Source organism: Saccostrea echinata, unplaced genomic scaffold (assembly GCF_033153115.1).
Source record: "Saccostrea echinata isolate AGI-Se365-2 ecotype Australia unplaced genomic scaffold, CSIRO_AGI_Sech_v1 ptg000001l, whole genome shotgun sequence".
NCBI classification, from domain to species: domain Eukaryota; kingdom Metazoa; phylum Mollusca; class Bivalvia; order Ostreida; family Ostreidae; genus Saccostrea; species Saccostrea echinata.
This window is the reverse complement of record NW_026889750.1, coordinates 33,577,746-33,595,906: the sequence shown is the minus strand read 5'-3', so window position 1 is coordinate 33,595,906 and position 18,161 is coordinate 33,577,746. Positions and strand designations below refer to the sequence as shown.

General features: G+C 35.3%; 2 protein-coding genes across 2 annotated transcripts; one reads left to right on the top strand and one right to left on the bottom strand.

The window, feature by feature from the left end:
• Positions 1-366: 366 nt before the first annotated feature.
• Positions 367-5,576, bottom strand: LOC133178542 (uncharacterized). Its single transcript, XM_061313249.1, has 4 exons — positions 5,410-5,576; positions 3,886-3,987; positions 1,549-1,639; positions 367-645 (listed from the first exon to the last, which is right to left on the bottom strand). The coding sequence occupies exons 1-4, from the start codon at positions 5,525-5,527 to the stop codon at positions 402-404; spliced, it is 555 nt and encodes a 184-aa protein (XP_061169233.1). The 5' UTR covers positions 5,528-5,576; the 3' UTR covers positions 367-401.
• Positions 5,577-5,879: 303 nt separating this feature from the next.
• On the top strand, positions 5,880-17,686 carry LOC133196946 (uncharacterized). The gene is made up of 6 exons (XM_061332794.1): positions 5,880-5,988; positions 7,542-7,698; positions 8,441-9,694; positions 9,796-9,946; positions 16,484-16,628; positions 16,737-17,686. The coding sequence occupies exons 2-6, from the start codon at positions 7,565-7,567 to the stop codon at positions 17,684-17,686; spliced, it is 2,634 nt and encodes an 877-aa protein (XP_061188778.1). The 5' UTR covers positions 5,880-5,988; positions 7,542-7,564.
• Positions 17,687-18,161: the final 475 nt, after the last annotated feature.

Genomic DNA, 18,161 nt, shown 5'->3' with positions numbered 1-18,161 from the left:
TATATACCAACTATGAAACTGATTTGAATGCCATTTTACATATTCAAGTGTAAGAATATACGCTGAGAAACTCATGCTAAAATGACATCACATCGTTAATAAAAAATATGATATAGGGCAACAAGAAATTCAAACAATTAAGTATATTTTTGGTGCTGCATAATATAAATATAAGGAATCATTGTCGCAAGCCATGGGTTTTGTGTCCATTCTATTTCCACAAACCCGTGGCTGCCTCCTACCAAATTTTCTCGTTCTCGCGACTGAATCATTGAATATTGTCTAAAAAACATTTTACTTTAGTGTATAGAGGGACCTCAAATATTGGTAATGTTGAGATAAGAGCACAGTAGTATTAGGAAATGACTTTAATTGATGCATGTGTTTCATAAAAAAAATTTTCAGGACCTAAATAAATTTCTAAATCTTCCAAACATGCTAGTGTCCTGTATATTTCCCAGCTGCTCTTCTTCCAATTGTTTCTGTCGCTGTTTTTCTTCTTTCATTTTCTTTCTCTCCTCAAGCCTTCTTTTCATGGCTTCATTTTTTTCATGATAAGTGTCGAATCTTCCTGTTAAACGATAATGTCTCCGCCTTTGGAGATAAATCTCTTTGCATTCATCTTGAAATGTTGGATCACTGTTCCTTGAAAAAAAAGATTTTATGTAATGAATTTCATCCATGTTTACTATTTACATACAATAACATGTTCTATCATAGTTTGCATCATTTTGAGAAAATTGTACCTGACTACAAAGGGAGACAACTATAGTAAACACAGGTGTAAATGTACTAATTTATCAATTGAAAGATGGAATTAGCCATGCCACAATTTCCAGTTTTGTATTAAAATTGGTCTATATGAAAGATCCTGCTCAACTTCTTTTTGTGCATACTCTTTTCTCAAAATGATGGTATGTCAAACTACATGTATATCTGTAATGGTTTGGGCTGTGGATATTGGTCTGGGTAGCTCAGTCGGTAGAGCACCCGACTAGTAATGCAGGCCTAGGGGTCCCAGGTTCGATTCCCGGTCCAGCCATACATTTCTCCTTTTATGTTATATAATTTGGTGCCGTTGACCACCCCTGGACTTGCAGGTGAAAGTCCTGCCAGGGGCAAATAAGAACTTGGGTTGTGTCTTCAAGGGCAAAGACAATTTAAGGATGGAGGAATGTAATGGTTTGGGTCATGGATATCAGCCTGAGGTAGCTCAGTCAGTAGTGCACCTGACTAGTGATGCAGGGGTCCCGGGTTCGATTCCCGGTCTAGCCACGCATTTTCTCCTTTCCTTTTACATATCATTTTCATTAGTTTAAAACAGGTGTGAAAAATTTGAGATTAATGCTGATCATTTATCTTAATTCTTTAGCAATGACCTACAGTTCTGCAACTGCATTGGAATGCATTATAGTGTAAAACATTAATACTATCTTCATCTTCATGGTTATTAGATTTCATCCGAGCTTCCAAGTAGCCATTATTTAAAAAGAAGACAAAAACTTCGAACTTCTATTTTACTATGTACATGTACATGTATATACTTACAGATCTGTTAAACATTGATTGTATTTTTTGCTCTGTGTCCTACATTTCCATGGAAACAAGACATAGTGTTCATCTGAGCATGCCATAAAATCTGAAAAATATACAAGTATTAATTATATAAAATCGATTTATCACTGAATACATCTTAATTCCTACAAAGGTTTTATTTTACACAGATCGAGATTTATATTCCTGGAAAAGAAAACTTTAGGATGAAGTCTTGTTCAAAACACTTTGATTTATTATATACCGGTATCCAACTTTGTACCAGTGGATTTCTCATATACCAGTATCCAACTTTGTACCACTGAATTTTAGTGTTGACTTCACACAATCATGTGAAGGTGTGATCCGACTTTCCAGATCAGCACACAGTGGTTTCATCCCCCCTCCCCCTCTGAAATCAATGACATAATACATAGTTGACAAAATGTTATTGTCTTGAGTATCAAAAACATTCCTTGAAAAAGTTTTTGTTTACCAGATAAAAGTTGTGTAATTGATCCCAAAAGTTTTTTGTTTATTATATTCAGCTAATAATAGAGTGGTATAAAATGAATTGATCATTATATCAGTAATTTGAGATGAAGAGACATAACACATTGAGTATACATGCAAGGATTATCAGATAAAATGAAATGCTTTGTGTCTCATTTAATCTAATGATTCGCGCCTGTCAACTCTATGTGATACGTAAGGCTCTCTGGATCACGTTACTGTTATTCAATTCAATTCACTTTATTGACAATTACCATGTCGGCATACAGTCATGACATAAAACGAATTAACAAGAATAATACATACATATACAAAATGACAAATGTGAGTTGAACAAAATAATGTAGAGTATATTCACATATCTCTAAGTATTCATTGCTGACTTTCTTTTCTGGTGTCAAAGCACTTTTTCAAAAAACAACATATCCTTCTAGCAGTTGTAATATTTGTAGGATTGACAATTTTTCTAATGGGATTATCACTAGTATATGTGTTTACATTAAATATATCAGTATAATTGCATCTAAATTGGTCATACTTTGAACAGTATAGAACAAAATGTTTTTCATCTTCAATAAATAATTTACATGAATAGCATAAACGTTTTTCTCTAGGAATAGGGGGTTTACAGTATCTGCCCGTTTCAATATACAATGGATGGGCACTGATCCTTAATTTTGTTAATACAGATCTAAAACTTTTCTTTAAAGGCAGCTTTAAATAACTTTGCAATTTGTATTCATTTTGAATTACAATTTTACTATAAAAAGCTAACTTTCCAGAGTTTGATTTGCTTATATTTTTCAGTTGTTCATGTATCTTGTTTTGGTAATGCTCTTGTAATTTGTTTTTCAAGGTTGTGTGAGAAATATCCAAAGAAGTGATATTTAATTTTTGTAGTAATGAAGACAGTTTTCTTTGCCAAGATATTCTAGATACAAGTTTTTTGTCTTCTTTAAATGCAGAAATCACTAAATAATTATTATAATCATGTTTGTTTTCCATTTCCTTAAGTCTCTTAAAATATTTAAACACATATTCATAACATAAATAGTACAAAGGAAAACGACCCAATTCACATAAAACAGCAAGATTTGATGCCTTTCTATGTACCCCTAGTATGTCTTTAAATATTAAGTGTTGTGTTTTTTCAAAAGGAAATTGGTCTGAAGACATTAAATCACATTTGAAGTCAGTTATCCATACTTCAGATCCATATGTAATAATTGGTATTATCATTGACTGGTATAATTTTAACATAATTTCAGCTGAAAAATTAATGTTTGCAGGAAAATTTGATTTAATAGCATAATATGCTTTCCTAGCACGTTCTGATAGTTGTTCAGCTGTTATAGTAATATATACAGTGTATGTACCAATATATAAAAATATGATAATAGTTTATGGTGGGGCAAACAATATTCAGGTAGGGCAAGTGAATTTTGACCATGCACTTGCCCTTGGAAAAGTGTCTAAAAAATCTATTTGTCAGCCCCTGAACATATTTCATGGATGAAGATTTTTTTTTAATACAAAATGAAATCTTAACACTGATTCCCATTTTTAAACATTAAAAAATTCCAAATTTATTTATTTGCCAGTCAAAATTGTCCCATTTTGTACCTTAATTATTATAGAAAAAAATATACCAAACTCTAAAAATTCAGAACTACATTTTGTAAATTACATAATCTTTTTGATAACAATACATTTAGGTTTGTTGAGTATATATTGAAGTAATCCAAATATTCCTGGCTTTACTCATGTGAAAACAACAACTGCATATTCATAAAGTCAGAGCCCAAAGAATGTCACACGTTGAATTCTATCTATTTTTACCTAATAGTTCACGTTCACAAATAATCTTTCCTCGTTCTCTCATTACATTTCCAACCAATGTATCTTCTTCCACTTTACGCAAAGTTCGGTCATCGGGATCACCTGAAATATAAATAATTATGTTTTAAATACATTTTGATACACCACTTAAGACTGTTCATACAGGAATATTCTGGAAGGGGTTGCTTATGCAAAGATTTAATAATTAAATTAGATTCTACATTATATTATCAAATGAAACTACATGCATCACACATCAAAAATGGTGACTCACAATGGTCATTTCTTAAATAAATATTCAATTTGGTTGCACATGCAGTCAAAAGAAGCATGGTATTTTCTTTTAAAGATTCACATAATTTCATTTTTAACTTTTATAACCCTATCACCCCATGAAAAGTGCATGGGAGGCTCTTCACATCAACTTGGCTCCAAGTTTCTTGTGCAAAATTTGGTCGGGCCTGGTCCAAAAGTGCGAAGGACAAAAGCACCATCAATTATTATTATCCCTCAGAATAAACCAGTCAATCTGATTGGTTCAAAGCATGCCACATGCAGGGTGACCATTCATGATGTCTCCCTCACACACAGGATGATCTTGTCTCCCTTCAGATGACAATGAAATAGCACAAATGAGCATGCAAGGTGACAATTGTGTTGTCTCCCTTTATATCAGAATAAAATGTTGAAAGCAAGATAACTCATATACGGCCTATAATTGATGTAAACAATAAATTCCAACGGCGACATCAAAGTTGTCTGTCGACATTTTTTGAAACTATAGAATCAGAGCAGTGGGTAGAGAACACAAGAGTTTGGATCGTTTAAATGTTTTTACTCTGTTGTATTAAATTTAAATACTCCAGGATAACAAAACTATTTATGGACTGTTTAGAAGGGAGACATCACAAATCATCAGGTCTGAGTAAGCTGTCACCCTCAGATGCAAGCCTTCGGTGATATCCCTACCCAAACCTGATAATTTGTGATGTCTCCCTCTTAAATAGTCCATACAATACTATAGAGTCAGGACATGTTACACCGATGTCAGGCCACTCAAACCAGGCATGCTGCATATACAACTTATAAGTCTGTAGCAGTCTGATGGGTTCGATCGCCAGTGGCCTGACTCGGGCCCAGGTTTGAATCCCAGTCTGGTCCGTCACATTTTCTCCTCTCCCATTACAATTGGTGCCATGTCATACCCTGGAAGTGACAAGTGAAAGACCTGCCAAGGAAGACCCTGGGTTGGCGTCTTCGGGGGCCGAAGACTTTTAAGGAGGGAGGAACGTGGCGGTCAGACGGGTTCGATCGCCGTTGGCCAGATAGCTTTGATGACAGAGTACCTGATGAAGACTCAGGGGGCTCGGGTTGAATCCCGGTCTGGTTCGTCGCATATTTCTCCTCTCCCCTTACAAGTTTATTAAAGTTACCAGTAATTAATTACTTTGTTACACAACCGTTGTCTGGTTGTAGCAACGCTATTAATATCAGCTCGCTCTTTGAATTTAATAATTACTGTACCTAGTCCTTTAGGCCCCCCTGCCATATGATGTGGTAAAACTGTTTTGATTTTGCGTACATTTTCCTGTGTAGGGTTTTCTGTACCATTTGTCTGCTCCGTCGATTCTGGCGTGCTCATGTTGACATTAATTCTACTTTCATTTTGGAAGGTTGTTTCACTTTTCTTATCCCCTAGGTCATTGCTCAAAAAATTGTAAACAAAACAGCAGATTAAAATTGAAAACACGTACACTTTCACTTTGATTCATTAGGCCTATTGCTTGACTTTTCATTCGCATATATATTCGAACTGTTGTAACAAAACAAAGTATTTTTAATAATGCGGTAAGGGGCTTTCCCCTTCTGGGCACAAAGTAATTTAATAGTTGAACTAGGTCTATCTATAAGAATCTTTTACAGTAATCTCACGAAATATTAAACAATTGTTGTGTTAAAAACCAGTAACCGGATTTAACAACTATACTTAGTTACTTCCATTTATTTGTGTTTCATATACACGAAAAATTATGTATCCCATCGGGGCCTCACTTTCCCTCATAAACAAATGAACAAGGTGTAAATGGACAAGTCTTGAGAAAGGTCAGTTATTGAGTTAAGTTTTTACAAAAATTAGGAAATGTTCCACGATATAATAAAAACATTATCTTTCCGAGTATTTAACATGCCATTATATATTCACATCAAAGCTGTGTTCAGTGTAATAATGTATCATCAATATTAGCATGATCATAGAGTGATAGACATGATAGACGCATTCCTTAGTCAGTTGGAAGGATTGTATACAGGTTTCAAAACATAAAGAATAAAGTAAGTATGTGTACACTTTTAAAATCAGCGGCTTTTATCACAGGCACTTGTTTCGTATACGGGGCACCCCTACTTATTTTTACCACAGGCACTTGTTTCGTATACGGGGCACCCCTACTTATTTTTACCACAGGCACTTGTTTCGTACACGGGGCACCCCTACTTATTTTTACCACATAAGTAGGGGTGCCCCGTATACGAAACAAGTGCCTGTGGCTTTTATACTGAATAGGCCTTCCTGTTGGGGATATCTAAGTTGTCAAAATGTTATGTAATGTATCCCTTGTTATAATAAGGCGATTAAATAAACTGTTGAGATGATCTTGTGTAGTTTCCCGATGAAATATATTTTCCAACAGCCCCACCCTATAGATGTGCACGTTTCTCACATTTTTTCTGTTGTCAAATAATAGTAGCATGAACAAGAGTTTGACACCTATCTTCTGTCGCAACTTTTCCACTGATTGACCGAAAAAAATGTGATGAAAAGGGAATGTAATATCATGCTATTTTTTATTTTGATTTTTTTCCCTTTAAAGTGCTTGTATTTTGTTTGGAAGTAAAATGCTATTAACGAAATGCCCTCAGCAATCATATAAAGCCTATCGGACAGTGAATTAAATTGTCTAGATGACCATGGGTCAGATCAAGTCGCGTCACACCCTTAATCTTTGTGCAAATTTTTAGTTTGTCATTTTTGAAATAACATGTAATATATAAACAAACACTTTACACCCTTGTAAACTTAAGCTTCCAAATTTTTTTCATTATTACAGAAAGCGAAATCGTACATTTCCAGTCCCCGTATCACTGACTGGTCAAAGAACCCTTTTTTTTTTTTAACATGATCAGGATAAATTTTCTGGCATTAATTACACTACATGGATTTTTGTTTCAAGAATATGTCCTTTTCTTGCGTCCCTGTTTTAATGTTATAATCTCGACACGTTGCTATATATTCCAATTCCTTTGGCCTTGTTACTTTACTCTGGTTCAAAGGCTTGACACACCCTTCATAAGATGCTACTGTTGCAACCAAAGTATGAGATCTCTTTAATAATTACATGGGAATTTAAGGCAAAAGATTGACCAAACACAATTTATCCGTCTAATAGCTCTTCTCGCATTCTCCAATTCCGGGTGAATAACATGACAAGCGGTATTTCACGATCTTGTTTTTCCTTATACATGTAGCGTTTCGGAAACCACCCCAGTTTCGAAATGATGCATTTTGATGAAAATCTGATCATTACATATTTCAAAGTTTGATCATTGACATAATATTTGTTCCACAAACAATAGTCATATAGATGATTTTATTATAGGGGGTCCCGGTGAGAACGCCATTATGACAGACATTGAGAATTATGAATTCTCTGTGGACTTCCAGACAGCAGGAACTAAAGAACTGGGCTTCCTTACAACGATAGACGAATATCCGTCCCTGTATGGAGGACCTATCCTCAAATACGCCATATTCAGGTGCCTCTATTATTATGATTTTTCTTTTAATTAGTTGATTTATCATTATGTGTGTTCATCGGTATATATGTCAAATTAGTATTTTTATATATGCCTCTCCTTTGTGGTCAAAAGGATGTTTATGAAAGGGGAGACCATTATGCGTTTATGTACCTAAATGCGAATATTTAAGCAATTTAATTAAGTGCTTTCTTTGTTAATGCGGAAATAAACGGTTGCTACCACAAAACCCACGTAAAATTATGTAATTTTTTCTGTAATGGTTGCAACCGTTAATCCCACATAAATTACCAAATTAAAGAGAGACATTTTATTGTTTAGATTTATGTTAAGTATGTAAAATATAGTATTATTGATCTGCACGTCATGGTATGTTTCATTGATGGAAGAGCCTACTGAAATATTTCAAAAAGGTGGCCTTTGAAAACCGGTTCTAACTAGTTAAACATTAATGGATTTATTAAGGAAGTTGTTTTCATAAGAAATAAAGGAATAAATGTTCAGTGAATATAAATTTAGATTCATTAAGACCATTAAAGGCATTATTGAATGTGAAGTTACACTAAAATACATGTAGCAATAGTATATTTATCTTAATTGAAAAAAAATTGTGCATTTATTTTTGCAAAATGTTTCATGTATTACTAAAATCGTCCTGGGGACATTTTCTTAAAGCGGACGTTGAAATTAAATTATATAAATACAAATACCTACTGGTTTAACTCATCAATCGTCAATGCAGGTATGAGACACTGTGGTTGCCATTCGCTGCAGAACATAAGGATCTGACTCTGACTGCCCCACTAGACATTGCATGGGTGTGGCATTGTCATTTACTAGCTCCTGTGGCGTACATCAACGATTGTCTGCGGACCTGTAATACTGAAGTCAACCACAGCCTAACACCTACTGTAGACGCCGCGGGTACAGAGCAGCTATGGTCCAAGAAATACCCGGATGTTAATTTCAATGTGAATCTCGTCGAAACGGGAATCAAACCACCTTCATACGAATCTTGCATTCAATATGACTTGGAAGCGGCAGCAGGAAGACAGAAAATGTTCTACTATCAGGTATCCCTGCCTCATTATACTGATGAAATGTTTCTTCAAAACGCTATAAAGCGGTACAAGCAATTTCTAACATTAAAGCGTCTAAATCCAGAATCTTTTGTTGTTCCGTGCTATGATGTTGACTTAATTTGGCATTCACATCAAGTTCACCCGGTAGGTTATAAAAAAGATACAGAAACTCTTCTAGGGAAACTGTTTAACCACGATGATTCTGTCAATGATAGGAGAGAAGGATCAAAACTCGTAGTCTCTGATAAGGAGACACGAATGTTATGGCGGGAAGCTTTTGGAACGAACTTTTCAGAATTCGGTGCCATGTACAGAGGAAAACCACCGAAAGGTCATCTGTTCACTGTTTCCAGCAAAGTCATTGACCAACACTGTTCCAAGCATATAGAACTTCAATTAAACAAAGCAGAAATTTTAGACTACACGTCTTCTTTGAAAGTTCATCAACTGAAACTTAGTGCAGTGTTCAGAAATGGAGTAGATATAGAACTTTTGAAGATAAAGAAGCATGTCCAGGGTGTATGGAGCACATCTTCCCACAATATGCCTATGTATGATATTGACACAGAGATGGTTGAATCCATCAATGTCGAACTTTTCAGGTACGGCGCTCTGGGGAAATTTGGAAGTAAAAGCTTAGTTGGAAGTGGCAGAGTAACTTGTAGAGAAGTATTGCAGGATTGTAAAAAGCGTTCATCAGAAGTGTCTTCAACTGTGCGTTTATCTAACGGAGAATCCATTGATCTTCATCACACGATCAAGATTACAGAATCTAGAGACTGTGCCTTGAAGCTGGAGGCGGGAAACTTTGAGATGGCCATCATTCCCGAACACAACGAAGACCTCTGGGGACCTATGCCTCTACCGCGCCTTCCTGAAGGAGTGGACAACAGTTGTTCTGTGGCAAATCACAGGTAAGTTGAAAGGAAAACTGAAATATTCGTTATGTAGCGTTCATAGACAAAAAAGTATTTAATAACACTCATCTGAAATTTTAAATCTTTTTTTTTCTCAGAATACGAAACGCAGACGGCGAAGTGATGTTCACAGCACGCGTAATACATAGTTTGTCTTTGATGACGTCAGTGGTTCACGTGTATTATCACGATAAATTGAGTGTCGTCTGCCACTTGATAGGCCCTGACACCTTACCAACGCCAGCGCAGGTTTGATAAAAAAATCTAATAATTCTAGGTTTTAAGAGATTTCTTTTTACAATTATTTGTATGTACATGAATTTAACCTCTTTTAAACAAAAACAAATGTAAGATCTTTTTCATTTTGAAATTGCTAATAAGAACTTAAACTAGTTATAATTGTAACGGGGACCGTTACAGATGTTCCCCAAACGCTCCCCAACTCCCTTTTGGTGACTTTTTTCCTGTAAGCTTCATTAAATAAGGCAATGAAGTATATTGGTCATTTTTTGCATTTCACGCGCGCGCACGTGCATGCATGTGCAGGATGACCATGTCATCCTGTCTATACTATATATGCATCTTTATATTCTCAGTATCAAAACATTTCATCAAAAAATATATAAGTTCCGGCTAAATCAAGCATATTGGTCATCTTAGCATTGCGCGCACGCGCACATGCATGCATGTTCATAATGACCATACCATTTTGTGTACACTTATAATATGTCTGTTAATTCATAGTATCAAAGCTTTTCATAAAAAAATATAAAAGTTACGGCTATATTAAGTATATTGGTCATTTAACACATTGCACGCGCGCGCATGTGCATGCATGTGCATGATAGCCAAATCATCTTGTCTACACTTTTAATATATCTATATATTCTTAATATCAAAGCTTTTCATCAAAAAATATAAAAATTACGGCTATATTAATTATATTAGTCATTTAACACATTGCACGCGCGCGCACGTGCATGCATATGCATGCATGTGCATGATGACCATGTCATCTTGTCTACTCTTTCTATATATATATATATATATATATATATATATATATATATATATAAATATTTTGAGTATCAAAGCATTTCATCAAAAAGTATAAAAGTTACGATATTATCAAGTAAATTTGTCATTTAACGCTTTGCGCGTGCGCGCACGCGCATGCATGTGCATGTTGACCATGTCATCTTGTTCACACTTCTAATATATCCTTATATTCTGAGTATCAAAGCATTTCACCAAAAAATATAAAAATTACAGCTATATCAAGTATATTGGTCATTTTACCCATTGCACGCGCACGCACGTGCATGCACGTGCGCGCAAAATGACCTTTGTTCCGCAAATCTACATAACATGCCTATTAACCCTAAAAAGGTTTTAACTCAATTGGATGAGCAGTTTCCGAGAACACTCGCGGACAAAAAAGTACCGGAGAAGAAATAAGAAGAAAAAAGAATAATAATAATAACTAGATACTTATTGCCTAGGCAATAACAGGTCTTCCGTTTTCTTGACTTCTTCGAAAAAAAACCCCACACAATCTTGTCAAAAAGATTACTCTAAATAATTATCAAAAGTTATGTCAAGGCTTCCAAAGATATGTAAATACAAATAAAAACAAACGGAATTACTTTCCGGTTTTCTTTATGTACTTCGTCAGGAACAAAAGTGCTCCAAACGAATAAAATGTTCATTCTACACCTAAATTATTCACAACTGGTCATCCCTAAAAGTTTCCATGAAAAACTACTCATGTTCGAGACAACTTCCGGGTTTTCGGTTGGCACTTCCGGTGAAAATAATTTGCATTGTTATTGCCTATCTAACATCCGCATTAGCCAAACATTTCTGTAAAAAGAAGAAAAAAACTTTAAAAATTCACTTTTTTCATCGCTTCCTGTCACTACCGGAAGTGACGGCAACGTACGATTTTTACAAGATGTAGATAAACTGAGGACTGTCTATTAGTTCTGAAAGTTTTAGACTTCAGCAATGTACTGTTTCTGAGCAATTTGGTGAACAAAATCTCAATTTGAGGACAGGAAAACACGCGACCGGAAGTGCATTTTCATAAGATGGTTAACGTCACACTAGGCAATTGCAGTCTCAATAACATATATGAAAATCATTTCAAAGACTTTATCTATAAGCAATATTTTGGGAAAGTTAAAAATCCCAATTACATAGTTTTCTCTTATAACCGGAAGTTGTCGTTTTTTGTTTCCAGTGAGACCAACACACATAGAAACTGTGATAGAGATTCAATTATATGATGCAAGTTTTATTTCAAAAGAGAAAAGATGAAATTTTTTATTTCTTTGATCACTTCCTGTGACGACCGGAAGTGACGGCTGACGCTATTAACCCAAAGGATTTTGCCTACTCATTGAGTTCTATTACTCGTATAAGTTTGGTGTCTTAATCTCTTACCGTTTTTGAGATCTTACTTTGACAAGTTCTTATTTTGCGGACAGTAAAACACGCGACCGGAAGTGAATTTTACCATGATTTTTGACGTTACTCTAGACATTTGCAGTCTAAATAACATATCTAAAAATCATTTCAAATGCTTCATCTATAAGCGATATTTATGGGAGAGTAAAATGCTCAAATTATGTAGTTTTTCGCTTATAACCGGAAGTTGACGTTTCTGTTTCCGGTTATACCAACATATTTCGAAACCACAAAACAGATGCAATAATGTGATGCAAGATTTAATCAAAAACAAAAAAGTTGAAATTTTCGATTTCTTTGATCACTTCCTGTGACGACCGGAAGTGACGGCTGACAGATTTAAACATATTCCACAAACATACTTGTCATGATCTATAATCCCTGAAAGATTGATGTCTTAATCTTTAACCGTTTCTGAGAAAACGTCCGGACATGAACTCTTTTGAAAAAACGGAAATCGGACATATCTGACGACCGGAAGTGAATTTTGAAAAATCCTTAAAAATGTTTTTAGTTTATTTAATTTTACATAATCCCTGAAAGTTTCAAGAAAATCCATCGAGCCATCTCTGAGAAATCGCTTGGACAAAAAATGGGAAAAAAATAATAATAATAATAATAACTAGATACTTATTGCCTAGGCAATAACAGGTCTTCCGTTTTCTTGACTTCTTCGAAAAAAAACCCCCACAATCTTGTCAATAAAATTACCCTAAATAATTAACAAAAGTTATCTCAAGGCTTCCAAAGATGTGTAAATACAAATAAAGACAAACTGAATTATTTTCCTGTTTTCTTTATGTACATGTACTTCATCATGTACGAAAGTGCTACAAACGAATAAAATGTTCATTCTACACCTAAATTTTTCACAACTGATCCTCCCTAAAAGTTTCCATTCAAAACTACTCATGTTTGAGACAACTTCCGGTTTTTCGATTGGCACTTCCGATGAAAATAAATTGCATGGTTATGGTATATCTAACATCCGCACTAGCCAAACATTTCTGTAAAAAGAAAAAAAAACTTTAAAAATTCACTTTCTTTCATCGCTTCCTGTCACGACCGGAAGTGATAGCAACGTACGATTTTTACATGATGTAGATAAACTGAGGACTGAGTATTAATTCTGAAAGTTTTAGACTTCAGTCATGTACTGTTTTTGAGCAATTAGGTGAACAAAATCTCAATTTGAGGACAGAAAAACACGCGACCGGAAGTGCATTTTCCTAAGATTGTTGACTTCACACTAGACAATTGTAGTCTCAATAACATGTGTAAAAATCATTTCAAAAACTTTATCAATAGTGATATTTTTGGGAAAGTTAAAAATCCCAATTACATAGTTTCTCTCTTATAACCGGAAGTTGTCGTTTTTTGTTTCCAGTGAGACCAACATATATTGAAACTGTAAAAGAAATTCAATTATATGATGCAAGTTTTATTTCAAAAGAGAAAAGTTTAAATTTTTGATTTCTTTGATCACTTCCTGTAACGACCGGAAGTGACGGCTGACGCTATTAACCCAAAGGGTTTTGCCTACTCATTAAGTTCTATTACTCATATAAGTTTGGTGTCTTAATCTCTTACCGTTTCTGAGATCTCACTTTGACAAGTTCTTATTTTGCGGACAGTAAAACACGCGACCGGAAGTGAATTTTACAAAGATATTTGACGTTACTCTAGACATTTGCAGTCTAAATAACATATCTTAAAATCATTTCAAATACTTCATCTATAAGCGATATTTATGGGAAAGTAAAATGCTCAAATTATGTAGTTTTTCGCTTATAACCGGAAGTTGACGTTTCTGTTTCCGGTGGGACCAACATATTTCGAAACTGCAAAACAGATGCAATAATATGATGCAAGATTTAATTAAAATAAGAAAAGTTGAAATTTTCGATTTCTTTGATCACTTCCTGTGACGACCGGAAGTGACGGCTGACAAATTTAAACATGTTCCACAAACGTACTTGTCATGATCTATAATTCCTGAAAGTTTGGTGTCTTAATCTTTTACCGTTTCTGAGAAAACGTCTGGACATGAACTCTTTTGAAAAAACGGAAATCGGACATATCTGACGACCGGAAGTGAATTTTGAAAAATCCTTCAAAATGTTTTTAGTTTATTTCATTTGTCATAATCCCTGAAAGTTTCAAGAAAATCCATCGAGCCATCTCTGAGAAATCGCTTGGACAAAAAACGGGAAAAAAATAATAATAACTAGAAACTCATTGCGAGCAATGAGAGGTCTTCCGTCCGATTTTGAAAATAAAAACGAAAATTCAAGCTGAAAAAGAGATAAAAGAAATTCAGACACTCTGGAGATTTAACTCTAGTCGTCAGCGTGAAAATCCAACGTGCTAACCATTTACCATTCACTTTTTTACATCACTTCCGGTCACGACCGGAAATACCGAAAGTAACGGCGATACAAGATTTTCTCACGATTCAAATAAACTGATGACTGACCATCAGTCCAGAAAGTTTTAGACCTTAGTCGTTTACTGTCGTTGCCAAGCAATATTGTGAGATCAAATTCTAATTTTGAGGACAGGTAAACACGAGACCGGAAGTGAATTTTATAAAAAATCTCTGACTTTTCTCTAGACATTTGCAGTATATACAACATACATAAAGTCATTTCAAGTACTTTATCGATGAGCAATATTTATGAGAAAGTTAAATATCAAAATAAAGTAGTTTATCTCCTAGAACCGGAAGTTGACGTTTTTATTTCCGGTGGAATCTAACATATTTCAAAACAGCGAAAGAGATGCAATAAAGTGATGCAAGCATTAATTTAAAAAAGAAAAGTTAGTTTTTTTTAGATTTCTTTGATCACTTACTGTGACAAGCGGAAGTGACGACTGACGCGTTTAACCCAAATGGTTTTGGCTACTCCTCAAGGTCTATTACTCATAAAAGATTGGTGTTTTATTCTTTTACCTGGTTTTGAGATCTCGCTCAGACAACTTCACATTTTGAGGACAGGAAGACATGCGACCGGAAGTGAATTTTTGAAAGATATTTAAGGTTACTCTAGACATTTGCAGTCTGAATAACATATTTAAAATTCATTTCAAATACTTTATCTAGAAAAAATATTGATGGGAAAGTAAAATACTCAAATTATGTAGTTTTTCTCTTATAACCGGAAGTTGTCATTTTTGTTTCCGGTGGGACCAACATCTTTCGAATCTGTGAAAAAGATGCAATGAAGTGATGCAATTTTTACTTAAAAAAAGAAAAATTGAAATTTTCGATTTCTTGGATCACTTCCTGTGACGACCGGAAGTGACGGCCGACGCTCTGAACCCAATTGGTTTTGCCTACATCTTAAGGTCTGATGCTCATATAAGTTTGGTGTCCTAATCTCTCACCGTTTCCGAGATCTTGCTCAGACAACTTCTCATTTTGAGGACAGGAAAACACGCGACCGGAAGTGAATTTTACAAAGATAATTAATGTTACTCTAGATATTTGCAGTCTAAATAACATATGTAAAATTCATTTCAAATACCTTATCTACAAAGGATATTAATGGGAAAGAAAAATACTCAAATTATGTAGTTTTTCTCTTATAACCGGAAGTTGACGTTTTTGTTTCCGGTGGGACCAACATATTTCGAAGCTACGAAAGAGATGCAATAATGTTGTGTAGGATTTGATTTGAAAATGCAAAGTTGAAATTTTACGATTTCTTTGATCACTTCCGTAAGCGACCGGAAGTGCCGACGACGAACGAAAAGGTGATTCTGTTCACCTATAAGTCATGCCCTATACTCTCTTACAAGTCTCCAGTTCATATCTTTTACCATTTTTGCAAAAAAGGGGCGACAAAATTTCATTTTAAAATCAGGAAATTGTCCATAACTTGGCACCGGAAGCGAATTTTCAAAATTCCTCCAAGATGTATCAAGTTCCTATAAATGCGCATAATTCCTGAAAATTTCATAGAAAACCACTGAATAGTTGCTGAGAAATCGCGTGCACAAAATTTAGGAAAAAAAATAAGAATAATAATAATAATAATAATAATAAGAAACAGTAGAATCACTATAAGGTCTTCCGTGAAGACGGAAGACCTTAATAATAATAATAAACAGTACAATCACTATTAGGTCTTCCGACTGAAACGGAAGACCTTAATAAACAGTACAATCACTATAAGGTCTTCCGACTGAAACGGAAGACCTTAATAATAATAATAATAATAATAATAATAACAAACAGAGTAAAAACAATATGTTCCCAAACTCCGTTTGGGGAACATAATAAGTTACTTTCCTTGTGTAATTTTATTGCAATAGGTTCAGTCCTCTGCGGAGAATCCCCCAATTACCCTCTCACCACAAAAAGGAGAACGAGCTATGATAATAAAGAATAACGATGGCGACTGGGCTATATTAGTTGGACGCTGGACAGGCGTCAGGAAGGGTGTACCGGGGGTGAAAGGTAAATCTATTGTTTAACATAAACTATAATTGTCTTTCTAGAAATTAAAGGTAGGCCTAGGGGTTATTATTAAACTTCAATGTTCAATCTGAATTTCCTCTATTTTAGCCACCAAATATAAAGCAGGCAGAGCACCAATACGAGGAAGTCCAGGCCACTTAGAGGTCACGATGTATAGATTACCTACTGGGGAGCGTTCGATACTTGAACTTGACAGTGAACAATTCCGCTACTATGATTTCACAGTCAAATTTCACGGTTTTGTAGCAGATTTTTCCAAATGTACAATTAATATCTCTCCAACAGATGGAGCCGAAAATCTTGCGCTGGTATTTTGTATTAGTGTTTTGCAAGTACTTTGTCAACCCAGACCGCCAGATTGGGAACCAGTCAAGGAAACTACGCTAGACATGCCTGCGTATGTTAGCAGGAAGAAAGAATTTCCGGTAGACAAACTAGCTTTGGTCATGGCTTTTGGATTCCAAATTTGTTCACCATCAAATCATCTGCTAAGAAAGCACTTCAAGAAAAAGAAAGAAGATAAGGAGCATGTGACGCCCGTTTATGCTGGTGGCACTGTGAGTGAGCCAATGCATTCATCTGATACTCCTTTCAATGAGCCAGATGTTTACGACGACGATGACAATGACGATGATAAAGAGGTTGACCAGTGGGAGGCAGCAATGTTTTGTTGTAAAGATGAGGATTTTGAAAATATGTTGGCAGATGAAGATGGTGATGATGGGAATGTGGACACTGCTGATGGCGATCCAGGAGGATGTGGTGGTTGTGGTGGCTGTGGAGGGGGCGACGGGCATGGGGGAGAAGAAAGTGGTGGTGGCTGGGATGGAGACACTGGAGGATACGGCGGGGATGATGGTGGTGGTGGTGGCTGGGGTGGAGATACAGGAGGAGATGATGGTGGCGGTGGATGGGGAGGTGACAGTGGGGGCGGCGGTGATGGAGGGGGATGGGGTGGTGATTCAGGGGGAGGGGATGGTGGTGGTGGGGGAGATGGGGGAGGTTGTGGTGGAGGCTGTGGTGGTTGTGGGGGTTAAAGTCTAGCCCCAAGTTAATTATACAGAATTTGAAACCGTGTATAAATGGTTTAAGTTGTCTTCCTTTTTATAAATAAAAAATAGACTATCGTTTTGGTATATCAATGAAATGAATATTTTTATTCAATCTCCGTAGTAGAGTAGTCGTTTCGTTCCTCTGTCGGTGAATGTATGAGAGAGAGAGAGAGTGTGTATTTTTTTTTAATCATTAGCTATCTTCACAATATAGTGATGCTTTGGTCATTGTTAATGAACACTGCAGCAATTAAAATACAAATTTTTGAAAACTTTTTTTGAACTCAATTTTATTGACATATATCTTTTTGATACATTTTAGAGAATAAGACAGAATTGAATGCGTTGAAAATAACTGCATAGCATTACCGAAAATTTTTATAACTTACCTGTTATCATAACCAAAACTAATTATATTTCATTTCCAAAAAAAAAAACATTAGATTTTATTACAGAAAAT